The sequence below is a fragment of the Falco naumanni genome, chromosome 6 (assembly GCF_017639655.2).
Source record: "Falco naumanni isolate bFalNau1 chromosome 6, bFalNau1.pat, whole genome shotgun sequence".
NCBI classification, from domain to species: Eukaryota; Metazoa; Chordata; class Aves; order Falconiformes; family Falconidae; genus Falco; species Falco naumanni.
The window spans coordinates 73,210,217-73,236,860 of record NC_054059.1 but is presented as its reverse complement, the minus strand read 5'-3'; the positions used below and the strand labels follow the sequence as shown (position 1 = coordinate 73,236,860).

The window sequence follows — 26,644 nt, the reverse complement described above, 5'->3', positions numbered from 1 at the left end:
GCAAACACCAATGCCAGCAGCTCAGCTGGTTCATCTGCATTGTAAAAGCTGCCCTAGTGCCCCTGCCCAGTACCAGGAGGAGATTTAAATCACTCCGTGCTTTGTCCTGAAGTTCATGGATGTGGTCTGAGCTCCCTTCAAAGCCATGGCTCACCACCATCTCACCCCGAGCATGGCTGGTTTGACTGAGTCTGAGTGCACAAGACCTTTGCATTACTGTAGGGACCAGTAGCTGCATCTCCCCAAGCAACTCACTGGTGCAAGACTCTTCCCTGCCCCAGCCAGGCTGGGAAACTCTCCCTGCCCACCAGTGCCCATCCCAGCTGCCCCAGGGCTGCAAGAGTGTCTGGTCCTGGATATGTCAGGATGTGGAGCAACATCCTCAGGTGGATGGGACAGGGTAGTGCCTGAGCCTGCATCCTTTCCCTGCTCATGTCACTGGTGGAAATGTGGCCTGGATGAGGGATGCGAGAACCTAGTTGAGGCTGCTCTCTTGCTCTGTCTCCCTCCTGCATCTCTCTGCTCTCCTGGCTTCTGTGTGCAGCATCACACAGTGCTGCTGGTCCTGGGCACTTGGATCACTGGTGCCTGGGTGAATAAGGTGACTGCACTACGTGAGAAGTCCAGAGATCTCTCTCCAAGGGTGTGGTGGAGCAGCTAACATCAGATTACTCTTTCTCCTTCCACTCCCTTACCCCTTGCCCACCCCTTCCAACCCTCACTGCAAAAGGTGCCTCTGACTGCAGATAGCCACAGCCTGGGCTCTGGTTGCCTGAAAAGGGCACAGATTTCCCATTAGTGGCACTACCAGAGAACTCTTGCTTTATGCCTTCCAGCAACTTGGTCTTAAGCACTCTCACTAGCACAGATGAACTTGTGGTCCTGCCCTGCAGCCGTTGCAGGGGGATGCAGTAACAGTGCTGCGAAGGGTTGGAGGCTGGAGGCTGGAGCTGGAAAGTAAACCTGGGCATGAGCAGGGGCACGGGGAGTCAGGGTACCTGAATGGTAACACGATGTGTCTTTTCTCTTTCCCCTTAGTCTTAGCTCTGCAATCACAAAGCACAATTCATTCAGACGTGATTCATCCTCCTGCAGTGACAGAGACCCTTGCGCACCTTCTCCTCTCAAAACCCCCATCAGCAGCATGCACCAAGCAATCAACCAAACCCAATTCACAAGCATGCCAGAGGGAGATCTTGCTGCAACAGGACTTCCTAACCCACTGTCATCCAGGGAACTGGGTACAGAAACAGTGACAGTACTGGTGGTGCTGGAATGAGAAGGGAGGAGTGAGGGACTGCATGAAGAAGAAAGAATAACTGTCAGAAAAAGAACATGGATGGATAAATCATAGGGCACTGGGCTGGCTGGTGTTGTGCATAGATGTGTGGGCAGATAGTACCACAGTAGGATGGATGGAATGGCATTAGCATGAATAGACAGACTGACCTATTCTGGGACGGATGGATGGATGGGTGGGTGGATGGATGGATGGGTGGAGAGAATTACAGTGATGGATGGAAAGAAATGCAATGAAATGGATGGATGCATAGGATTGTACTGAGATTAATCCTTGGTGGATGGTGGTAACTGCATTGGGATGAACGGATGGATGGGTGGATAGCTAGGTAGATGGACAAATATTATCAAGGCTCCTTTGGAAGGCCCCTGAGTAGAAGGAAAAGTGTCCTTGCTGGGCAGAGGGGAGAACAGGATAAGTACAAAGCAGCCCTGCTCTTTGGGGGGTGGGGGGGTGGTGTGAATACAAGAAAGCCCTGCCCGTCTTGAGAAGGAAGCAATTAGGACATTTCTCTGGGTCCAAATGCCATGCAGGGACTGGTACACCAACACGCATGTCACATACATGCACACACCATGCCCAAAGGGCCTAAGCAAAGCATGGGTACCATGCCCAGTACCTGGGATCTTCAGGGTCTTCGCTGTTTGGAAAAGACACAGCCAGGAGAATGAACATGAGGGAGAAAAAAACCCACCCAAACAGACATACCCTCCCACAGCCCCTGGAAGCTGGCTAGGCCAGGGGAAGGGGCTATGGCTGCCATCACACCCGGAAGGATGCTCCTGGGCTGATGCTGAGAAGGTTCTTTCAGGGCACACCGGAGGGAAAGGTCGTGCTCTGGCCTTAGCCAGAGCATGTGGCAAAGTACTGAGGAGACGTTGTGCCACAGCTCTTTGTAGCCACCCAAGTCCTGCTTGCCAGCAGCAGGACAGCAGTCTTCTGAGGTTTATTCTGCACCTTCTCTACCTACCCCCAAATAGTGAGCAGCAGCAGTGAAGAACAGACTTACAGGGACAGGTTGGGGCTAGGATCATTGTCCTGGCCTCACCCACGACAGATAAATTTACTTATACAGCTGTATTCTTACTGATGGTGCCCTTGGAGTCCACTAGCCCTACAGACAGGGTGATCACCATCATATTATATGGGGTACGGCTGTGGAAGGACCTGCCTCTCCTTTGCACTGTGACATGGAGGAGGTTTGCAGGTGCGGCTGGGTCTCACAGAAAACTGCTGGAGCACGGGGTTCGTATGCAACCATACAGCTCTTCCTCCCTTGCAGGCTTCAGCTCCAGCTTCAGGACATTCATGTGTGCTCCTGCACTTGCAGAGAAGAAACTGTAATGCTGATGCATGAAGCATTGGCTTCACCCAGGTCTGGACCACATACTCTGCTTTCCTGGCTTAAGATTTGGGAATCAATTTGAATTAAGAAAGATTTGGAATTTAAACCAGACTGGCCTGTATCCAAAATCCTGGGTGTATTTATGCCTGGACAGTCACATACTTGTGGGAGGTGGGGTGACTGGGATGAACTGGGATAAGAGCAACCTCCCGCCTCCAGAAGCCAAGATCCCACCAGTCATGACATTTTGGTACCTTGCTACTGACTTGTATCCATCGTTAAAGTGAATCCTGAGTAAGGCACCAAAAAGAAAGAGAGAAAAAAAAATTACCAGTGTCAGCAACCCACAAGCAGCAAGGGCAACATTGACCTGCTGAGTGCAGGGACATCCCTTGCAAGGAGGGGTGGTGCTGTGTCAAGCCACAGGGTCCTCCAAGACAGCTAACGGGTGGTAACCTCAGCTGTGTGCATCCAGCCTAGGGTGCTCCACTCACATTGTCCGCAGGAAAAACATGGCTGGTGACAGGATCTGTGCTTCTGGCACAAGGCACAAGAGCCATCATCACCCTGGCACAGCCAGCATCATCCATTGCTCCTGCTGGATCTGGAAGATCTCCTGCACTGGAACAGTTTGGGGTCAGTCTAGATCAGAGGTGCTAACAGCCTCCAGGAGATCTCTCAAGCTGCTGGAGGCTCCTCTGCCTTGGGACTCACAGCAGCACCCAGTCCAGTGCTTTGAACACCTTTTCCTGGCCCTTTTCCTGATCTTCAGGGCCCTCAGGATGCATTTCTTCCAAGATGGGGACCGGTTTTTAGTAGGGCCTCTAGCAATAGCAGAAGGGACAATGGTTTTAAACTAGAAGAGGGGAGATGGAGATGAGAGATGAGGAAGAAATTCTTCCCTGTGAGGGCGGCGAGGCGCTGGCCCAGGCTGCCCAGAGCAGCTGTGGGTGCCCCATCCCTGGCAGGGCTTCAAGGCCAGGCTGGACGGGGCTGGGGGCAGCCTGGGCTGGTGGGAGGGGTCCCTGCCCGTGGGGGGGTGGGGGGGGTGGGGGGGCTGGAACTAGATGGCCTTTAAGGTCCCTTCCAACTTAAACCATTCTATGATTCTATGATTGGAGGGGTTGCAAAAAGGATGGGGGAAGCTTGACAGGGACTGATAGCCTTTGGGAGATCATTTCATTATTATTTTTTTTTTTTGCTCAGGATGCAAAGTACCCCAGACTTGTCTGGTTATGCTGATGGCAGCACTGTCTGGTGCATGGCATCCCTAAGATGTGTGCCCAAGTGCCACACCTGAGTTAGCAGTTTCAGACCCTCCTTATCTACTTGGACACAGATGTTATGAACTGGCCACACTGGTCTTCCATCACAACCAAGGATGGAGACACACCCCCCCAAAGGCTGAATCAGACCCTATGTGGCAGGATTCCTCTTTCCTTTGACTACAGGGGCAACCTAGGAAGGCTGGGATCATAGCAAGGATCTTGATGAGCTTCCTAGAGCCATGCAGGATGGTGCTGGAATGCACCTCACTGCACTATCTAATTTCTACCTCTCTATCACCACAGCAGCTCTGGGAAGCCACCATGAGCAGCAGCAGTGTTTGCAATGTGTTTGCACCATTGACCAGCACGGGCTGACTAGTGAGGTGCCCAGACCTGATAGAAGCAGGGAGTCTTGCCTCTCCCAGACTCCTGTCACAGGTATTTTCATCACCAAGCTCAACTCCAGTGCTTGGCAATGACCCCAGCTTTGGAGCAAGTGACCCATGGGATTAATTAGTAGCAGGCAGAGGGCTGAACCCAGTCAGACATGTCTTGGATCCACTGGGTACACACAAGAAAAGACAACATCAATAATTCACCATGACCAGGTTGCTTTCGGCTGCAGAGCTCTGTCCTGTCCATGAATATTTCAAGTCAACAGCTATCAGGTGATGCTTCCTGGGATCTCAGTTTCAAGGTGGTCAGGAGCCATGGCATGTACAGCCCTATCCCATGCAAATTTTGACAGCCCAGTGGGGTCCTTACTCACCCTGAACCACCTCTGGAAGTGCCCATCTGTCTTTACTGGCCACAGAGGGAATCTAAGGATGTCTATACTGGTAAATAAATGGACCAAGGCTCATTCTCTGACCTTGGCATGGTTTGTGTCTGTATAGGTCAAGTCCTTTCCCTCCACAAAACATATCCAGGCTACCTGTTGGAGGTGGTCCATCATATGGTCCATCAGGTGGTCTATCATATCGTATCGTATCATATCATATCATATCATCGTGCCTGTGCCATCATAAACCATCCCAGACATGTACTGAACCAAACCCATGCCATGCCAGGGACCATCTTAATGACCTAACAGACGGGAAGGTGCTACCACCTGTGTCCTGGCTTGCTTTATCAAAGGGATGTTGCGTAGGGTGAGCAGGCTCCTAGCTGTGAGCCCCAGTGAAACACAGAAGTCTGTACTTAACAGATCTGGGCCTGCAAGCCCAGACAAGCCTGGGTTTAAGGAAGCGCTCTCTGGAGAGCAAGACTTTGAACGTGTCTCAGCACTGCAGAGGCAGAATTGCAAGTCCACCACCAGAGCAGGGCTGGTGTGGGTATTTACCTGGTGTGATGGTCTTCTGTGTCATCTCCAAGGCTAGGGCATTGTACAGAGAGAGAGGGGGAAAACCCACTGTGATATGAAGACAGAGGGCTCTTCCATTGTGTCAGCATTTTAAAATTTGCTTCAGTACACGAAGAACTTCAGAGCATACCAACACAGCAAACCACTCCATGCATGCCTGAAAACCCTCAACCACCTTGCACGGGGCTGATCCTCCCCCTGCCACCCACACCACTCCTGGCTGTGCTGCAGGGTCCATGTGTGACCCAGACTGGTTTTCTGTGACTATTTACTGGCCGAACTCAACATTAGGGTGAAAGCAACCTGGTGCCCTCCACCCTAATCTCCTTCCTCCCCTCCTGCCTTCTGCTCAGCGTGAATTTGCTCAAAGAGAAAGGATGCTTAGGCTGGAAAAAGCTGCCCTGGGTCGATGCTGTACCCTGTGCCAGGCAGCCTGATAGAAGGTAAGGTGCATTACTAGCTGCTTGTCCTGTTTTTGAAATGCAGATCTGGCAACACCAAAACTTTATCTTTTTGTTATTCTTTTGGTGCAATTTTGTCTTGGGTCTGGGATCTGTAACTGATGGAAAAGGAAAGACCCTCCAAAGAAGACACGACAACTTTGTCTGTATGAACAAAAAAAAAATTTAAACAAAACGAGTCCTTTTCTTTGAGTCAAAAGGATGGTTCACATCAAAGTGCCCTTTGATTCTTTTCAAAAGCCTGAATGTGAAACTTCTTTTCCCCTTCTTTGATTCAAACTCCAGCACAGATTTGCTACATCCCAAGCCAGGCTCAGCTTTGCAGTGTCACAGACATTTCTCAGAGCATTGTGCCCTCCCATGCAAAACCCTCCTGGCACCAGGGAAGCTCAGTGAAAACAGTCAATGGTAAAATGCCACTAACACCTTCAGACGTGCGGCAATCTGTCTAGGGATTGATCTCAGGGCAAACTGGGGTGGGGGCTAAATCCTTCCCCTCCCAAGGATGGGACAGGGTGTACCAGTATTTCCTGCATCTTCTCCTTCCTTCTGCAGGCTTGCATGGATGCATTTAGCCTCATTATCCCTGAAAAACCTGCCTCATTTAAACAGGTTCACTCGGCTGCTGCTGTCTCCTAACTTTTCTTCACATACTCACAGGGACCCCAGCCTGCCAGAGGAACCTCTCCCCTCCCAGCCAGGACCCATCCAGACCAACAATGGGGTGGCCCTGCCTGGGCATCCTGGGGCAGATGATCAAGGTCCAGCTCTTGTCTCCTGCCCTGCTATGCAGACAGAGCCCCTGGCCCCAGCCAGGCCAAAAGCAGAACAGGATAGGCTGGAATGGAATGGAAGTGCAGAGTCACAGCACCCCAGGGAGGTGGGGCTGGGCAGGGACGCCTGGGACCACCCAGCCCACCCTGCTCAAGCAGGCTCTCCTACAGCAGCTGCACAGGATCACGTCCAGGCAGGCTCTGGACGTCCCCAGAGAAGGAGACTGCACAGCCTCTCTGGCCAGCCTGTCCCCGTGCTCCGGCACCCTCAAGGGAAAGAAGTTTTTCCTGCTCTCCCCACGGAGCTCCCTGTGCTGCAGTTTGTGCCCGTTGCCCCTTGTCCTGTCGCTGGGCACCGCTGACAAGAGCCCGGCCCCGGCCCCCTGACACTGGCCCTTGAGGTACCTGTGTGCATCGCTCAGGTCCCCTCTCAGCCTTCTCCTGCCCAGGCTGAACAGCCCCAGCTCCCGCAGCCTTTCCTCCTAGGAGAGATGCTCCAGCCCCTCATCAGCTTGGTAGCCCTCTGGAATGGAGTCAATGGAAAGGAATAGGATAGGATACGATAGGATACTATACGATAGAATAGAATAGAACCGAATAGAATAACTTCAGTAGGAAGGGACCTACAATCACCATCCAGCCCAAATGCCTGACCACTTCAGGGCTGACCAAGAGTTAAAGCATGTTATTAAGGGCATCATCCAAATGCCTCTTGAGGGGGCTGACAGGCTTGGGGCATTGACCATCTCTCCAGGAAGCCTGTTCCAGTGTTTGACCACCCTCCTGGTAAAGAAATGCTTCCTTCTGTCCAGTCCAAACCTCTCCTGGACTGTCTGCAGGCACTTCTGGGATGGGAATTGTCTCGCTAACCTTGAGCCATTTAAACTTTAGGTGGAGAACAAACCTCTCTTCTAGGATCCCCCACATCCAAGAATAATGGAATCATTTAGGTTGAAAAAAACCTTTAAGATCATGAAGTCCAACTGCTAAAATTCACTGGCAAAGTAAAGGCAGAGTGGATGGGGGATCCTCCACCTTCCTGAAGCCTGGGTCTGGCAGGGAGATGAACTGCTTTTTTTTAACATTGAGGGAGCCTGGGAAGGTAGCTTAGAAAAGATATCGCACATTTGGATGGCAAAACTTAAAAGCTGTTCCAGGGGTGGAAAAAACCCAGAGGTGGGGTTGGACTATGTGGATACCAACAGGTTCACAGTTTTGGCAAGGCTAAATGCTGATAATGATTCTGTCACTGCATGAAAGCACTGTGTGTGCAACCAGAGGATGAGCCCAGGCTCCCAAGAGATCCATCAGCAGGCAAAGGTCAAGCCATGAGGAAGCATGGCTACATTTTAAGAAGATTATTTCCAGTCAGGCAGCAGCCTCCAACAGCCTTCCTGCAGGTCTATCGACTGCAGACTTATTTCTCGGTGTGCTATTTGTCTCTGCCTGGATCATTGGCGGGGAGCCAGGGAGCTGCTCCAGGCCCTTGGGTATTTTTCCTTGTTGTGGAAGAGAAATAGCAAAAAGAGTTTTGCACCTGCAATTCTTTGCCAGGAAACCTGCTGGGACTTGATGGGGAGCAAATGGCCATCCCTTAAGGATTTGCCCTACCGCTGAGGGCGGGCTGGCCCCTGCACTGCACGCACTGGGGCAGGGCTTTCAGGTCTTGCTTTGCTAAGGGAGATAAAGCACTGACTGGCAGAGAGAAGGCAAATCTGGCATCCCTTGCTCATTGCTGCCTAACATCTCAGTGCTGTGACATCCCAAACAGCCCCACCAGCCTTCCCTAGAGTGCTGGGTACCTCCTTGGGCAGCCTGTGCAGCCCCTGGACATAAGGACCTCCCCAACTCTAAGCCACTGGAGGGAGGTGACCCTGGCTAGTAACCTGGCCAGACCTCCACATGTGCCAGCACACAGATCTGAGCTCCTGGGCCAAAATGCCAAGTCCAGGCAGAAGTTTAGCAAGTTTCAGGCTATGGGTAAACAGCAAAGGTGGTGCAAGGTTTGGAGCTAGCTCCTTTGGTGGTCAGCGTGTGGATCCACTGTGAACTGGACGGGGGAAGTGATCCAGTTTTGAAAAAAATAAATAGCAGCCCAGAGTGGTTAGTTATTTACTGCTTGACATTTCATTGTCAGGTGGATCCATGCCCTGACCTGGCCATTGGCTTGGCCAGGCAAAAGGAGGTGTTTGGCAGAGGAGGGGTGATAGGAGCGATGGGGGATGCTGGCAGCAAAAGGGCATCACCTGACCTCCCTGCACTACAGACTCCAGCCACAGCGATGCTCAGGGGCCACTCCTCAACCCCTTGCCCAGCACAGTCAAAGGATCTGGGCAACCCTTTGACAGAAACAGTGAATTCTGACTGTACCTACAGTTGTTTCTGCCTTTTACTGTCTCAGAGCACAACCCTCACCCATGCTTCTATTTGGATAATTTATTTACCCCCGCACAAACTTGTGCCTCCCCGTCTCATTCCCTCACCTGAGAGTTTGTCGAGAAAACAAGACTATTCACCCTGTGCAAACATTTTTGATGAATTGAAGACGTTGTTTTGGAAACAGGGGAGTTACAAAAGCAAATATGGTATTTCCCTCCAAGGTGTCTGTCTACTCCTGACAGCACAGGGACTGAGCCTGGCTCCAAATAACTCTGATATAACCCCCACTGCCAGCACAGGTTTCCAATGTGTGTCTCATCAGCATTGCTGGCACCTCTATTAGGCTGCAAGCAAATGGCTGAGAAGTGCTTGGCAAGCCCAGCTATATTCATATATTCCTTGTTGTTGCTGCTGCTTTTCCCATTTCAAGGTCTGTTTGTTTCTCCTGCCTTCTGCACACCCTCAGGAAAGGGAATCAGCTGAATAACAAAATAATGTCCCTAATGAGCCAGGGGAGGAGGTAAACAGCTTTGCATTGGAGATGACACTGACAGAAAGCCTGTAGAAATCCAGGGAGACCTTTCCACTGCCTTCATTCTGATTCCAAGCCCCCCTCAGGGGGGCACAGACGATGGAAACAGACTGCAAAGATGCACAGAATTAGAGATTTCAAGTCCAACTTCTTCCCCAAGGAGGATCAGCTCAGCCCAAGCCACTCCTCAGATGAGCATCCAGCTTGTACTTAAGCATCTCTAGGGAAGGGATCTGAGCTCTCTCCATCAGACCTGGAATTTCTCTCCCCTTATCCCTACAATACATCCCACTGCTGCCTTGCAGAAACCTGACTTTCAGCTGTCCTGTGCTGAAATGATGAGCAACTCATCCCAAACCTGATCTAGCCCTCAAAGGCAAGGCAGGAGCTGGACTTGGCTTTGAACTTGGCTTCCCTGGTGTAGCCAGGTCCAAAGGTTGCTGTGGCACAGCAGGGCTGCCCATGTCCGTCCCCACACCAAGCAGCGATACCCTCGGGAAGCTCCCAAGTGGCATTTGAGCTTTTGGGGGACTCCTAAGTGTCCTGGTTTAACCCCAACTGGTAGTTAAGTACCAGCAGCCACTCACTCACTGCCCCTCACCCAGGGGGATGGGGGGGAGAGCTGGAAAGGAATGTAAAGCTCAAGGGTGGAGATAGGAACAATTTAATAACTGAAACAATAAAAATGAAAGAGCAATAATAACAATGATGACAATAACAGTTATAATGAAAAGGGGAAAGGAAAGAATAACATCCAGAGGGAAGGGGAGAAAGGAACATGGGGTGCACAATGCAGCTGCTCACCACCCGCTGACTGATGCCCAGCCAGTCCCCAGGCAATGATCCGCCCGCCCTGGCCAGCCCCCCAGGTACATATACCAGGCATGCTGTCCCATGGTATGGAATACCTCTTTGGCTAGTTCGGGCCAGCTGTCCTGGCCATGTCCCCTCCCAATCCCTTGTGCCCCCCCAGCTTTTTCACTTACAAGGCCTGAGGAACTGAGAAGTCTCATATCAGAGCCAAAACACAGCACCGCACTAGCTCCTAAGATAGTTAACTCCATCCCAGGTGACACCAGGACACCAGGCATCCAGCACCCTTGTCAAAACATTATGGCTGTCTCTCCATCTCCAGGTTCCCAGACATGCCAGATGCATCTACAGCCTGGGGCATACACAGGGACAGACATGCCTTTGGAGTGCCTTGCTCCCTGGGCACGTGCTACTGCCACGTACCTCTACACTACAACATTAAAAGTCCAAGGGCACAATCCCTGCCTTTGAAGCCCAACTGCCTGGCATGCATCGCACCCATGCCAATGCTTCCCATCCAAAGAAAGGGTTTGGACAGGCAAGCCTTAACCTGCCCTTTGGGACTGGCCCATAGCTGTTGTACCTCCTGATTCTGCTTGAGTATCATTTGGGTCAGTGCTAGGTAGGCAAAACCTTCTCAGAGACTGTCCCAATAATTTAATAAGGTTACGGGTTCTTCAGGTGCTTGGACTGACACAATCTAATCAACGAGACTTGACAGAGGTGTTTACCAGTACAGATGTGGCCATGAATTCCAATGATACAGTCGATATCTTCGTGCTACTGAAGCTTGAGGCACTCAGCAACAGGCTGCATGGAGAGCTGCTATGAGAAATGAGCTCCCCAGAAGAGCCACGTGCATGAAGAACCACCTTCATGTGTTTTCTGCCATCACTGTACCTACATGAGTTGAGGAACCCACCAAAAATGCTCCTTCCTTTGGCTGAGCTGCTCTCAGAGGCATTGTGTTGGTCCCTGGGTTTTACCAAATCTCTATTTTTTTGCAGCTCCTCCCCAAACTCTTTCTGGCACACGGTGGGGAACAACTCACAGCACCACACTGCAAGAAAAGCCACTGCAAACAGAAATCAGATCTTCATGCACATCACAAGGAGCTCTTCCCCATGCACTGGACATGGCTGATCTCTGGTTCTGGGCATGGCTCTGCCTGATGCATGGTGGGACCTGGAGAAGGAAGGGAGACCCAAAGGCAAGGCAGTACCCCAGCTGCAGCTTCCCGCAAGGCCCTTTCTCCATCCTGGATCCCAGAACCCCACCTTGATCATCTTTTCCAAGGATGCTTTTCCAGCTGCTCCATTGCTTCTCCCCACCAGCTCTTCTGCAGCCAAGAAATGGGAATCCAGGGGTGATACTTGCAGGACATCCACAGGGCCAAGGCAGGAGCAACACAGCACTGCACACCTCACTGCCAGCAGCACGAGTGGGTGCTGACTGGCTCCCCTACCTTGTATTGAGGGATCCCTGGCTAAGGGTGTCCCCCTCTCCCAGAAGTTCATCTTCACTGTGGTAATACATCTCGTCCTCTTCCATGCTGTGAGGGTGGTGACAGTAAACATCAGCCCTTTCCCTCCTTGGTATTCATAACGGTAATGGTGGTGACATTAACGACCATGGCCCTTGGAGTAGGCAACAAGACACAACCAAACCTGACAGCCCTCCTGCACTCAAAATGACCTGCTGTGGAGCAAAACTCCAAACCAGAGGACATGGGGAAGCTCCTTGGGACAAAAGCAGCAGGTGAAACCAGTTTTTGTGTAATTGTCCACATTCAAACTTGCTTGGGACAGTGGGACTAGCACTCTCTGCCTGCATGTCTGCCAAGGGATGCCTCTCCCACACCTCCTTTAAAACTGTTGGGTCTTTGCTTGCTTATGATGCATGATTGCACAGCCTGCTCCTGTGGAGCAACAGGAAGGGGCTACAACAGTTCTCTTGGCTGTGCGGGGGCTGATGGGGCACCTGCGGCACTTAGCCTCGCTCAGGATAAGCCCTATGTACAAAGAGATTTTTTTATAAAGCATCCTGGATCTGAAGGAGAAACTGAAGACAAATAGCAAGGGACTTTCACCAAATTGTGACCACCAAGAACCACTCTCCCACATGCTAAGAGGCACTGACCTGGATAGGAAACACAGCACAAGGATCATTTGCAGTGTGATTTGCAGATGCCACAGTACAACCTGCAGATGCCACAGTGATATTTAACCTCCACGTGTCCCTGCTGCCCATTTATAAACTTGCATTTACTTCAGTTCCCCAATTTTTCCCCAACCACAGACAAACCAACCTCAGAAAGTCCTTCTGCTCAGCACTGCCTGCACACATCCAGCACAGCTCTATGTACCCAGCAAGCCTTCAGCTACGATGCAGTTCTATGTACCCAGGCAAGGGTGCTCAGCAAACCACGCGCCTCCTCTTAAAAACTGCCTCCAGGGTGGGATCTGTCAGGCTAAATGTGGCTGGCCTCAACCTCCAGCTCAGCTGGTCATCTTAGATTTACTTTACAGTCCCTGGAGGCCTGATACAGAGCCTTAATTCATCCAACCGCCTGCCGGTATCTGCTGTGGGCGATGCATCAGCCACGCAGCATCAATTCCATCTACGATGAGAATAAAGTCACATTCACATCATGCCGCTTGCATCTCCTAAGTCCCAGTGGAGCAGGCAGGGTGCTGATTTCCCAACACAGGGGGCTGACAGACAGACTGAGACCCACCCTGCAAGCTGGGCTGCACCTGGTACGCTGCCCTGCCATCCGCCTTTTAAACCCTTCGGCATCTTCCCCGTTCAGCAACATCACGGTCCGCTGAACTGTGAAACGAAATCTGCACTTTATATTTGCTTGAAAATTCACAGGTTTCAGCCCAATTCACACAGTTAATTAACTGCCTAGGAGTGATGCGAGCGACCGGAGAGATCTTCCCTCAATCTCCAACCATGGGGAAAAAGAAATTTTCCCCTTCTATGGCCAGAATTAAGTGCTAAACCCAGACAGAAATCAAGTGCTGTGGAAGCACAGAATTGCATAAACCCAGCAGGGGGGTGATGTATGGCTGCAGCAGCACCTCAGATATAAATGCTGTTTAAAAAGGAACCGATTCCTAGGGATATGTTTGGATTCACACCTCCAGGCTGGGCTTCCACATGGATTTGGACACACGAGGGCTGTCTGCCTTTGATCCACCAGCAGCATGCAAGCAGTTGGGCTGTAGCCTTCAGACAAGGACTGTGTTGGTGCCAGGAGAGCAGTGGGTGATCTGAGGACCCAGCTCTGCCTGGGCTGCCTGTACTCTCTGCCTGTCCCACTTAAAAAGTCTCTGCCCTCGACATCTATCTCTTTCCATGAGACTTTTAGCAAGCTCAGGACTTGGAGGTCTCCACTCTTCTAACTGAAAGAAGCCAATGGGTTCAAGAGCTACTGGACTGGAGATGGACAGACAAAGTCACTACCCGCGGACAGCACAACTACATAAACTATGTAAAGCTGCCTGAAAATCTGGCTTAGCAGCCTGTGAACCCACTGTATTTATACACAAGTGGTTTCACACTTACAAAACTCCCCTGTTGCCTGATGAGCTGGGTGAAGATTTGAGCAGAGTGTTCAAAGCCCCTGTGATGGAGTGGGCTGAATCTTGGCCAACAGCACTGGAGCCCCACTGTCCAACCGGGCCTTGAACCTCATGGCTGCATATGACCTGGTAAAATGGCTGTTCCTCCCAGCAGGGTCTGAGCCCTGAGCATCCGTAAGCCACAGCTCATGGCAGAACTGGTCCCAGCTTGCACTACATGCCAATGGACAGCCAACTGCAGTGTTCCCAGCCTTGAGCCCTCTCCACCCATCCTAGTCACCAGGCTGGGTTTGCAACTGGTTACAGCAGCTTTGTGTCAAGAAATGGAAGGATACAGTCCCCAGGCTTGCCTTCATCCAGTGTCAGGGCCCATGGGCTTAGAAAGAGACAGAGGTGATGCTAAGGACCCTTAAATGAATAGAAAGCCAGTAACAGAATCCTTTAGAAGACCTGGAGGTGTTCCCACCTGCCATCACAGGGTGAAGCATCCCTCATAACCCAGCACAGGCACTGCCATTGGTATGGGATTTTACTTTAGCCCAGTGAGGTCCTGGGGTCCCAACAGACCATCATGAAAGGAGTTTTGACAATGTCTTTGAGAAGCTATGTGCTTGTCTGAGGGTTAATGCTACAGGGGAGGTGCCAGGGCTTGTTCCCTCCACTTAGGCCACAGCATCCTTGCTTTCTCCTCCAGTCTCTGCCGTGCCAACTCCCTTGCCATGGGATGTGCGTGCACTCATGGTGCCCCCCAGCACATGGACATGGGTCAGAGGCACTGTTGCTGTCACCTTCCATCCCAGAAGCACCCACACTGGTGTGGTTTTGAGGCTGATGTCCTCCTCCCCCTGCCCCTGGCTGCAGCTGCCCTTGGCACGCCTCCAGCTCCTGCCCCAAAGGCAGCTCAGTCCTGGGGGCACCTCAAGCTCCATCGAGATGCAAGACTCCACACAACGGCACATGTGGCTCTATACCCCACGCATGGCTCTAATCCCATCCAATATGAGGCCTGACTAACACCCAGACCCTTAATCCTCTCCAAATCTGTACTCGATTACATTTGCTCTCCATCATCTGCTGCATGCTACAAAGCTCAGTGCTTGCTGGAAGGTTCAGCTTTGTGCTGGGCAGGTGTGGTGGAGCACCAGGGTCCTGATGGCACTGGTGGGTGGACACTTACAGCCTATCCTCACCTTGGGCGGTGATAATGGGTCTTTTGATAGCCAGTAGATGTGATGAACCTTAGAGGAGCACTGGGGCAATGCCACCCTCTCACAACAAGCCAAGCCCTCCTTGGTCCCGCTGCCATCAAGCATCTCCAAGCGCTGAGCATCACATTACCTCCTGAAGGTCCTCTCTGCAGATTGCTGGTTGGATTTACCCGGAGAGATGTCCAAGCCCTGCCGGTGGCCGGAGAGGAGGCTGTCTGTCTCTAAGGGGTACCTGCCATCCCCTTCTGAGTGGACACTGGGGGTCTCCAGGAACTCCTTGTCATTCCATGCACCGACTGTCCCATCCAGAGCCTGGTACCTGATCTCTATGGAGATGCTGGTCTGCAACACACAAGGGAGACACATTCAGCCCCCAAGAGCAGCACAGAGAGGAAGGAAGGTCCTGAAAAATCTGAAAGACAGAAAAAGCTGTTGCATTAGCTGGCTTGATCTCTGAGCCTTACTGACCCCAAAGTCTCTTCTTTCCTAGTGCATGGGACAGCTGGAGAGCAGGTCTTCAGCTTCAAGAGGTGGTCCAACCCAGCTCAGGCATGGTGCTGCAGCCTCCCTTCTGCTCATGGACCTGATTCACTTGGAGTTGCTGGTGCATCTCAGACCAGCTACGTCAGATATGAGAGACATAAAAAGCCCTGAACAGCAGACAAACCCAAGCAGCTGAGCACACCATGAGCAGATGAAGCCATGCCACATTGGTAGGTTTTTCTCTGTGGTGCTTCACCTTGTTAAGAGTTTCTGACCTGCTGTTAAGTGCTGGCCTGCCAAACCCCATGGAGGCATGATGTCTTGCTCCTGTGTGGCCCCATCCCAACCCTGGGCAGGGTTTGTCTAGCCTTGGGCATCCTGGGGAGGTTTGGATCAGTCCATCTTAGCGATGCACACAGGTACCTTAAGGGCCAGTGTCAGGGGGCCGGGGCCGGGCTCTTGTCAGCGGTGCCCAGCGACAGGACAAGGGGCAACGGGCACAAACTGCAGCACAGGGAGCTCCGTGGGGAGAGCAGGAAAAACTTCTTTCCCTTGAGGGTGACGGAGCACGGGGACAGGCTGCCCAGAGAGGCTGTGCAGTCTCCTTCTCTGGGGACGTCCAGAGCCCGCCTGGCCACACAGGGGCTGCTGTAGGAGAGCCTGCTTGAGCAGGGGGTGGGCTGGGTGGTCCCAGGGGTCCCTTCCCAGCCCCACCGCCCCGTGTGCTGTCCTGGCTTGGGAAAGGGGTCTCTTAGAGTGGCCATGACCAGCCTGGGTGGGAAGGGACTGGCAGTGGGTCTGTCCAAGCTTGATCTCAAGCCTCTTCTGGATGAACCACGTATAAGTAAGGTATTCTCCCTCTTCTGCACAGTCTTTCCCCACTTACACACACAAGGTTGCACCAGGCTGCTGCAGCAAATTCAGGGTCGGACCTCTCAACAGTTTCCCCAAAAAAATCTTTCTCTGGATTTAAAACACAATCAGATATGTAAGAGTTCATCTTGCTGCAAAGAGCTGCTGGTTCTACCCTCGCCCTGATGTCCAAAGTCCTTCTAAAACCACAATTTTGAAACAAGCAGCCAGAAAAATATCTCTCTTAAAAGCATCTCTATTTTGGAAGGCAAAGAGCTGCTGCAAAGATTAAAGCAAAAGCAAAAACCGTTCTCCACTCCCACTCAGTCTTCAATGCAAAGGCAATTGATTTGAGACACAAGGACACACCAAAAAGGCTAACAAACCAGAAGCAGGAAAATATATGGTGAATTCTTCCTTTTTTCATCTATATGTTTAAGAGGAGGCACACTGTCCCAACTTGCTCCACCCGCAGCTTGTCAAAGGGATGATGATAGGCTGGAAAATGCAAGGTAAGATATGGCCTGGAAGAATTTAGCAAATGAGAGCTAAAGGGTGACTCAAACCCAGCTGGAAACATTATGGAAGCTTTTCACTGACATTATTCTTCATATGGCAAAATATAAATTTGAGTCAATCAAAATGACTTGCCACACTGTGCTGACCTCACCAAGCTGTTTCAGATTGTTTAAAAAAGCAAATGCAGAGGATAGATGAAGACACATGTTGGAACAGTATTTTTCACATAATCAAACCACCACAACGCTGTTGTGAAACATTTGATGAAATATCATTTTAAAATTATATTTAAAAGTTTAAAAATCCTTGAAAAGTAATAAAAATTATGAGTGTAATAAACTGAAAGATTTTGGTTTGGGCTGAATAAAACCCTCTCTTGTTTGAAGAGAAATCAGTAGGCGTAAGCTGAAACCAAGAGAAATTCACACTGGAAACAAAACTCTCAATTTAACAGTAAAGAAAATTAACAAGCAGAATGATTGACTGAAGGGCTGGTGGATTGCTCTGTCACTGGACATTTTAGAATCATTTTTATTAGTTTTTTTTTTTACATCACTTGAGATAATAACAAGTTCTGAGACATCCCAGAGCCTCTATTGCAGGAGGTCAAGATGACACCATCATAATATCCCTCCTGGCTTTACAATTTCTGGCTCTTTTAATCTCTTTACTAAAGCAAGTCAATAATGTTAATAGGGCTTGCTGGGAGCTGCCAGCATCGCTTTGCAGTCAGCCCAGAATAAAGAAAACCATTTTCAACACTTCTTTTGCATTTGATTACAGAAAGATGAAGTTATGCCTGGAAACTGCCATCCAAGAAATGATGGCAGTGAAGATGCACCTCTCCCTTCTCCCCAGAGATGGGAGCTGATGTTGGGAGCTGGCCCTGCTTCACCTGAACATGCCCGCAATTTGGCCACCCCAGGGTGGGTTTGGAGGTGGGATGGTTGTGCAGGGGTAGGACCTCAGTCTGCAGCAAGGATCCCTGCTGCCAGCTTGGTACCTTGCAGAAATGGAGCTGCATTACATCACCTTGAGCATCTGTCCCGTGCTTGCCAGCAGCCCTTCTGGAGGTAAGGCTGCCCAGAGCAGCTGCGGATGCCCCATCCCTGGCAGTGCTCAAGGCCAGGCTGGACGGGGCTGGGAGCTGAGGGGTGGGTACGAGATGGTCTTTAGGTCCCTTCCAACCCAACTGGTTCGGTGGTTCTCTGATTCTATGATAATGCAATGCCAGAACTTGCTCAGGTGCCGTTGTAGAGGAAACATACCTTTAAAATCACAGCTTTCAAGGAGCTGAGAGAGGCAAGGTTTGTTGAGAGGGGACATATAGAGAGTGCTTTCCGTCCTAATTCTGGAGGGGATTTTTTGCAACCCTTGTCTTCGAGTTTGCTCAATGCAAGGAACAGGTTGCTTCCAAGCAAAACCTTTCTCTTTGCATCTCAAAGGACAAGGAAGCGCAGTCAGCTAGTTATCCAGTCTCAGCTCATGGGCAATGGCTTTCCATACCTGCCCATCTCTGCCTCCTCCATATGTCTGATCATTTTTCAGTCCCTCTCTCCTCCTGCAGCAGCCCTCACTGCCCACAGTCCACCCCTATGCCTACTAAAAAGATCAGTATATTCCAAGCCTGGGAAAAAGTGGGTCACCTCTCCAGGAGGGCTGGCTCTGCTGCGCATCAGGGGCTATTCCAGATTTATATTGCCACTAATATTTCTCCATGCAAAATGCCTCAGGTGTTGCCCTCTGGATTCTCCCTTCTCAAGGCTTCCTCAGTCTAAATCTATCATTTTGCTGGAGCAAAGGCTGGGACCAGGTGGTTTGGAGAGGGAATTGATCAAGCCGAGTTGTCTCTGTGCCCCTGAAGTTGCAATGAATCTGAAGGGATCCGAAATCCTGCCAAAAGCTCAAAATGCAAACACACACCCTCACCTCCCAGCTCTGGTTTGAACAGAGGATGCTCTAGAAATGCAGGCTAAACAGAGGGATGTGGCATTTCTGCTCACAGCAGGCTCTAAAAATCCAGAATTTGAGCATGTGCATCCATGTGGCTTGTGGTATGCAGAACATGGGGGGATTTATTGTCTTGCCTAAGGGGGACCTCTGCTGTCCTGGTTTCAGCTGGGATGGAGTTAATTATCTTCTTAGGAGATAGTACAGTGCTGGGTTTTGGCTCTGATGTGAGAACACTGTTGATAACACGCTGATGGTTTTAGTTGCTGCTGGGTGATGTTTATATCAAGTCAGGGACTTTTCAGTTTCTCAGGCCTTGTTAGTGAAAAGGCTGGAGGGGCAGAAGGGATTGGGAGGGGACACGGGCAGGGCAGCTGGCCTGAAGAAGCCACGAGGTATTCCATACCATGGGACAGCATGCCTGGTATAGATCCCTGGGGGGTTGGCTGGGACCCAGGATCGTGGCTGGGCATCGGTCAGCGGGTGGTGAGCGGTTGCATTGTGCATCACTTGTTTATGATTTCTCCTTTTCCCGTTGGATTTTATTCTCTCCCACCACCCTTTCATTATAACTGTTATTGTCATCATTGTTATTACTGCTCTTTCATTTTTGTTCTGTTTCAGTTATTAAATTGTTCTTATCTCCACCCTTGAGATTTCCATCCCTTTCCCACACTCCTCCCCACCCCTCTGGGTGAGGGAGAAGCGAGCGAGCAGCTCTGTGTGTGGTATTTAAATACCAGCCAGGGTTAAACTATGACACTGCTCCTGTAAAATCCGCCCTGCCCAGGATGCCCCAATTTTGCAGCAACAGACAACAGTCAGTATTTGTGTTTTCCAGAGCACCCTGCAGATACCAACTAAAACAGCTCCAGCAGAGCTGCCGTGACACAGGGTTAGATGGAGACATGAGGTCTTCAGAGGGGAGGTGGTGAGTGCAGGTTATCCAGCACCTCAGGCACAGGCTGGGGAAGCTGGTTTCTCCTCCCAGTGCCTCCTGTCAGAAGCACACAGCTTATACAGAGGCGAAGGGTACCAGGCTGTTTGCTTTGACCTGCTGCGCAGCTGCACCAAGCTCCTGGCCGGGCTGCAAGGCACCAGGCAGTGCAGGTACCTCCTCAGTCCTAGGTTAGTTCATTCTACAAATGTCATCATTTTTGACATCAAGAAGTTGCATGTATTTAATTTTCATCCATTAATTTTCCTCTCTCCTCCCTGTGACACTGAAGGGCCTTAAAAATATGGGATTGTCTTCCTTTGGAGGGTCCCACGGACTTTCATCAGGCAAACTCTCAGTCTGATAAACCAAGGAACAACAGGAGCTGTTATTTCCAACCCTGGTATTATTGTTGCATGCCAGGTCTGCACCCCCTCGATTTTTTTCTCCCTACTTAGGACTGTATTCCTTGTACTTTTATTGGTTTCATTCCTTCTGTCCCCACAGGAGAAGTCACCTCCTGTCTCCTCCTAATGAAACCACTCATCTTTTCATTGCTAATTGCTTGTTGTTAGCACCAAGGGTTACATGCGATTGCTCTTTTCCTTTGTGCTGAGTGTAGGAAGCAGTTTATAGAGGAATAAGAAAAGGAGGGGAGGCTGAGGCTTTATTTTTTAATTAAAACACTAGGGTTTTGATACCCAAAAAGATCAGAAGTAACCGTATTTCCAAGTGTGTTATAAAACCCCGTCTCCATAGGAAACAGCTCCCATGAGATGTGTTAACCAGATGGAAACGCACTGAGTTACGCAGCAGCTGCTCTGCAAACAGGGAGCCTTTTCCTTGGCACTGAAGGCTCTGGAAGAGGGGTGCAGATCCAGACCGGGTGGTATTTCTTATCCTGATTTTCCCCAGAGGGGTATAAAGAATGAGACTTCAGGTGAGCTGCTGCATGAGGTATTTCTCATGTGCTACAAGGGTCAGAGAAAAGCAGTGTTGAGGTCAGAGACAAATACTGTAAATGTTGAGCTTTTCAGAAAACCAGTACTACTGGCACAGATCAAAGCTGACACACTAACGGCCAGGGCAGAGCCAGGGCTGCTGTGGTGCAGGAGAGCACTGGGAGCAGAGCTCGGTGCGGGACTGTGGTCAAAGCAGCTGCTCAGCTCCTCTGTGGGGATCTGAGGACCACGCTGTGCTCTGAGCTGCCACGAGTCTCCAGCAGCAGGACATTTCATTGAATGGTTTGGGTTAGAAGGGACCTTAAAGACCATCCAGTTCCCACCTCCCCGCCACAGGCAGGGACCCCTCCCCCCAGCCCAGGCTGCCCCCAGCCCCGTCCAGCCTGGCCTTGAGCCCTGCCAGGGATGGGGCACGCACAGCTGCTCTGGGCAGCCTGGGCCAGCGCCTCGCCGCCCTCACAGGGAAGAATTTCTTCCTCATCTCTCATCTCCATCTCCCCTCTCTCAGGTAAAGCCATTCCCCCGTGTGCCATCGCCACCTGCCCTTGCCCAAAGCCCCTCCCCAGCTTTCTTGCCGGCCCCTTTAGGCACTGGCAGGTGCTCTAAGGTCTCCCCGCAGCCTTCTCCTCCCCAGGCTGAGCCCCCCCAGCTCTCCCAGCCTGTCCCCACAGCAGAGCTGCTCCAGCCCTTTCATCATTTTCGTGGCCTTCTCTAGCCCTGCTCCAAAAAGTCCATGTTCCTCCTTATGCTGGGGACTCCAGAGCTGAACGCAGTGCTGCAGGGGGTGTCTATTGCAGGCTTTTTCTGAGCTGTGGTGCCTGAGCAATTGGAGACTGTGTGTAGATTAAACCTGACCCATTCCTGCTTTTCCCCCATCCTAAACTTCTCACGGCGTGCAGAACAGCCAGCCTTCGCTGTGCACCCTCAGGAAAGTCCTGGCTGCCTTATTCCTTCAGACCAAGAGTAATGGGATGAAGGCAAGGTTGAGGATTCAGGTGCATAACACAGACTTCTCTGTTCTCAGAGAGTCAGCAGAAATATGGACAGATGGACCGACTGAAGGGCAGCAGCAGCCGCTTATTCCTCATGACCTACCTGAATGGCTGAATTATTGTCGTCTATGAGTGTGTCCGTCACCTCTACCTGCCCCTCCTCCACCACCTTTTGCAGGACCATCCGGAAAGTGCCAATGAGTCTATAGAGGAAAGAAGAGAAAAGTCAGGCAAGCTCTAGTGAGCACCCACCAGCATCTGTTTTTAATGAGAAAGGGCTTTGCTGGCCATGTCACCCAAGCATATGTTTTTGGCTGGTTTTGCTTTCCATTTGCCTTAAGAGGAGGTAGATGTGAGACGCAAGATCAGAGCATGGCCAAGGTTTCTGGCAGCTGCAGCAAGTGACCACAGCTCAGTAGAGATGGTGGTCAAAGAGGCCAGGAGAGAAGCCATTTCAAGGTAACACTGTTGGGATAAGAAGAGAAGGAGGCTTTGGGCATCATCAGTCTTGTAGTACTGGGAGGCAGTTAAGGGAACCCAAATTGGCCTTTTCCATCCTGAATGTCTGCATTTATGTCTGTGCTAGTTAATCAAACAAGGCAAGAACCAGGGCACTGTTCCTCACCTATCTGCACCAGGACATTGTCAGCACAGGTCATGACATGGGGAGGTCCCAGGTCAACATGCCTGACCCCAACCTACCCCCTCCCAGGAGGGTTTATCCTGTGGCAGGGCATCCCCGGAGCAGTTCGGATGTGCCTGGTTGTAGGGGGGATGAGTTGAACAGCCCATCTGGGCTGGCCCAGGATGGGAGAGCAGGGCTCATGATGGTTAGTTTACTTGGATGGAGATAGTCTGAAGGTTCTGCATGAGACTCTGAAAGCTGCTCAGAGGAGACTGACTCCCTTCTCTAACCATAACTGATGCCTGAAGGCTTGTGTCCTTGTGCCAGACCACTCTGACCCTGCTAGATATCTTCAAGCAACACAGAAGAGACCCAGGGAGGTTAGGCTGTCTGCATCCTGGGGGATATCATACAATCATTTAGGTTGGAAAGGAACTTTAAGATCATCAAGTCCAACCACTAGTTTCAAGACCCAACTGGAACAAGTCAAGAACTACCCCATGTGAGGTCAAGCTGACCCAGCTTTGAGCATGAGATCGAGCTAGAGAGCTCCTGAACTGCCTTCCAGTCTGAATTATCCTGTGATCCTTTGATATGATCCTACGATCCTTGATCCTATTATTGCTGTGGTCTGTAGTGTGTGAGGCAAGCTGCCTGCCAAAGTTCAGTCCCTGCGTATTTGTCACACGCCGGTGGAGTTGGTGACAGCCTCACCTGGGCCAGGACCACGTGACCCAGAGCCACAAGAACTTTTGCGGCTGAAGGGAGACATTTACAGCATGCATGGAGCAATGGTTTAACACATTATTTCCTCCTTCCCAGGTTGTCCCCATTATTGCGCTGGATGCTATCGGCCCGACAGCAGAGCATTCCCATCTTTCCTTCAGTGGAAAACAAGCTGGTTTCTCCAACCCCACCGCTGCAACAAGCAGCCTGCCCGACTGCACAGGAACACACGCGGAGGGCTCACATCTGTCCCACCGGCCCTGCATGGGCTGACTCCCACCATGGGCTGAGATGAATGTTGAGGTGAGGGTGTATAACACCTTCTAACCATCATGGCTGTTTCTCCCCTGAGCTTCTTCTCACCACCTGAACTCCCCCAAGATGAGCAGGATGACAGCATCTGGTTGCTCTTAGTGGTTCTGGCCTGGGCTTGCTGCAGCCTGCCACTCGTACAGCCAGGGAGCGCAGTACTGTGTGACCTAAAAGCAGCCACGTTTGTTAAATTACAGGTCTGAATAGATACCACAGAGTGTGGAGAAGCCTGGCACTCTCTAATAAAAGTCATTACTTATTTGCCAGCTCATGGCTTGTCAAGGAGCTTTGTGTTCTTCATGTTCTGCTGTGGCACCAGAGAGACCTTCCCAGGCTGAGAAGAGCCAGCTGTGAATCAAGTGACTCCTGATACAGAAAAAGCCCTGAAACAGTGAACACAGAGCTGCCTTACCCTGTCTGCCTTGCATGTCATCTCCAGTGCTATGATCCCAGATGACAGTGAAGATATTACACGGCACACCAGGAATATGCCTGCAGTGCTCTGCCAGCTGGGGCCAGCGAGAAAGCTGCTGCTGATTAAACTGCTTCCTTGCCAACCTTAAGGCATCACTTACTGCGATGCTGATTTATGGAGACGTGATTTCACAGAGTAAGACAAGAACTCCCCGTGCTGTGTGGTGGGGTGCTGAGGGCTCCTCTCTTGCCTCTGCCCCTGTGTAACCCAAGCGCCCAATGCTTTGCCTGCATCAGCAGCCTGGAGACCCACGGTAAAAGCAGGGCAAGCAGATTTACCCTAGGTCAGCCTGCTGCAGCGCTGGAAATGGGCTTTGACTTTCCCACCTTTCAAGCCATCCATCTCCTTATGCTTTGAAGCACCCTCTGAAATGCAGCACAGCACTGGATGGAAGAGCAGGGTCTGCTCAGCTCCCTGGGGTCCTGGGGGTGTGATTTGCCTGGGTCCTGCCCCTGCCAGACCTCTTTTTTTTTTTTTTTTCCTCTTTTCCCACCCAAACGTCCTTTCTTTGCACTGGTCCCTGTGCCTCCTTGTGCACGCACCTGCATGCATGGGGATCAGACAGTGCCTCTGTGGGTATTTCTCTGACCAAAGAAATCAAACTGTGCTGTGTAGATGTCCCACTGAACACCACCCATTTGAAATAATGAACTACCTGAGGAAATTAATAAACCACCTAAGCAAAACAGAAAAATGACATTACTGTTGCTCATCCACTTATCTAGCTCTGACTTGCAGTAGCAGCAGGGATGTCCTGCTTTCCAGCAAACCTCTGACAGGTCCTGCTGTAGCTTGCTGGTCATGTTTGATGCTCTAGGAACAAAGGAGAGCTGTGGCAGAGCTTCCCCAGTGTGCTGTGCAGGATGGGGCCTCTCCCTGCAGGACTTTCACCTCCCCTCCTCAGCTCCCACATACTGTGCATGGCTGGGTCCCAGCACCGAGCTCCTTTAACTCTGTCTCCAAGGTGCCATGTAGGTCATCAAAGATTAACACCTCTGTGTGCTTCACATCGCTTCGTGCACAATGAATAACGCACCACCGGCCCCCATGGAGACCTGCTTCTTCTCTAAGACAAGCCTGTCGGGGAAGAAGGCTCCCTATCAGCCTGGATTTCAAGGTTTGTGAAATAATACTTGCTGTTTGCAAGAGCAGCAGCTCTCCTGTTTTGGGAAGTCTTCCTTGAGGGAAGTCTGTGGGATGTGAGCACAGGCTCTGCTGCAGGGATCTGGAGGGCTGTCCTCTGCCTATGGCTGGATTTGATTAAAGCAGGTCAGTTTGGAGGGATGCTCTTGTGGCTTGAGCTCTAAAATCAAGTTATTTTAGTACAGTTGCTTATGGGTTAGATTTGTGAACGTTGCTAGGCTCAGCCGGCAACACACTGTGCAGTTCTTGCTCTTACATGTGTTTGTAGGTGTTGGTATTATTCAATCTATTTGCTGATGGCACATCATAAATATGCAGCCCCTTGGAAATGCCACATAGCTCTAAGCTGTGGTAGTGGCTTCTCTGCTCCTCTTAGATCAAGGTGGATGCAGGTACCGGTGGCTCACATATGCGTATTGCTCCAGAGCGGCCTGATGAAGGAATGGGAAGCTTCTTGCACAGAGGCAGTGATGGCTTACGCATCTGTAAGTGGGAATAACCCTCAGTGATGAGCAAAGTCCTTACTGCTGTGATGGGAAATGCAAAATAACCTGGAACCAGCCTCACCTCCAGAGAATTTACCCTGGACCCTGTCACCCTCCCAGGAACTCTGGTTTACTGAGCTACCCTCAGGGAAGAGCCCTGGTTTCAAGGCAAGGTGTGCTCCTTTGCCAAGGGACATGGTATGATCTCTTAATGAGAAGACACCATGGTCAGAATTTTTTTTTTTTTTTTAACCTAAAAGCTAAGAACACAAGGAGTACTGTCTCAGCCTGGTTACAGACAGCATAATCTAGCAATTTCATTCAGGAGGCCCAGGAAAATCTTACCATGGACTTGGCAGTGCTAGGTTAACATTTGGACTTGATAACCTTAAAAGTCTTTTCCAACCTAAACAATCCTGTCTATGGGACTGAGGAAGAGCTCAGCTTTTGCTTGCCTTTGCAGTGGCCTATGAGCATATGGAGAGTCTTCAAAGCTCAGCTACCATAAACCAAGCATGTGTCTGACACCAGTGTGTTCACCAAGTTCAGACAGATCACTGAATTTTCCTGATCGATTTAATGCTCTAGACTGCAATCCACTTCAGTATCCTCAGGCTGATGGAGGATGCATGACAGTACTGTAGCTTTGGGCACTTCTGCTTTCTATTTCAGCTGCAGAAGCTGCTCTAAAGCGGTTTCGAGCTGCCTTGCCTTACTGTGCAACTGCAGGGGGTGGGAATGTGCCTGTAGCCAGTTCTCCCTGCCCAAATACCTCTCAGTTTCCCAACTGAAATCTCCAACAGCCCAGTGCTCACAGCTGCTGCTTTAGCAACAAATCAGCGTGGGGATGAAATGTTTCCCAAGAGATCTCACAGCAGGGCTTAGAGCTTCTTGTCCAAGGGCCAGCATATCTGAATCACACACCTGTTGTGTAGAAGGGACCTCCTGCACTAAGCAAGACCATCACCAGCTCTGGATGAGTTTGGCCATGACTTCACCCCCCCAAGCCTCAAAAACCTCCATGGATGGAGACCCCCCACCTCTTTGCTGACTTGCTAAGGCTGTACTACCCTCCAAGGGAATAATATTTTCCTGATGTCCCAAGCTGTGCCTGTTGCTCCTTGTTAATTCATCTGTCACTAGTTAGCTCT

General features: G+C 50.8%; 1 protein-coding gene across 13 annotated transcripts in view; it reads right to left on the bottom strand.

Annotated features, from left to right (window-relative positions):
• OTOF (otoferlin) overlaps window positions 1–26,644 on the bottom strand; it is a 115,797-nt gene that overhangs the window by 52,853 nt on the left and 36,300 nt on the right. For 9 of the 13 annotated variants that reach the window (XM_040599107.1, XM_040599109.1, XM_040599108.1 and 6 more), the window contains exons 4-10: window positions 21,831–21,930; window positions 15,163–15,374; window positions 11,700–11,786; window positions 5,256–5,288; window positions 2,900–2,935; window positions 1,920–1,940; window positions 999–1,046 (exon numbers count right to left, since the gene is read on the bottom strand). In XM_040599107.1, coding sequence (XP_040455041.1) covers window positions 999–1,046; window positions 1,920–1,940; window positions 2,900–2,935; window positions 5,256–5,288; window positions 11,700–11,786; window positions 15,163–15,374; window positions 21,831–21,930 — 537 coding nt within the window. The remainder of the gene's footprint in view (window positions 1–998; window positions 1,047–1,919; window positions 1,941–2,899; window positions 2,936–5,255; window positions 5,289–11,699; window positions 11,787–15,162; window positions 15,375–21,830; window positions 21,931–26,644) is intronic. The other 4 variants (XM_040599116.1, XM_040599117.1, XM_040599118.1 and 1 more) reach the window with 1 other exon arrangement.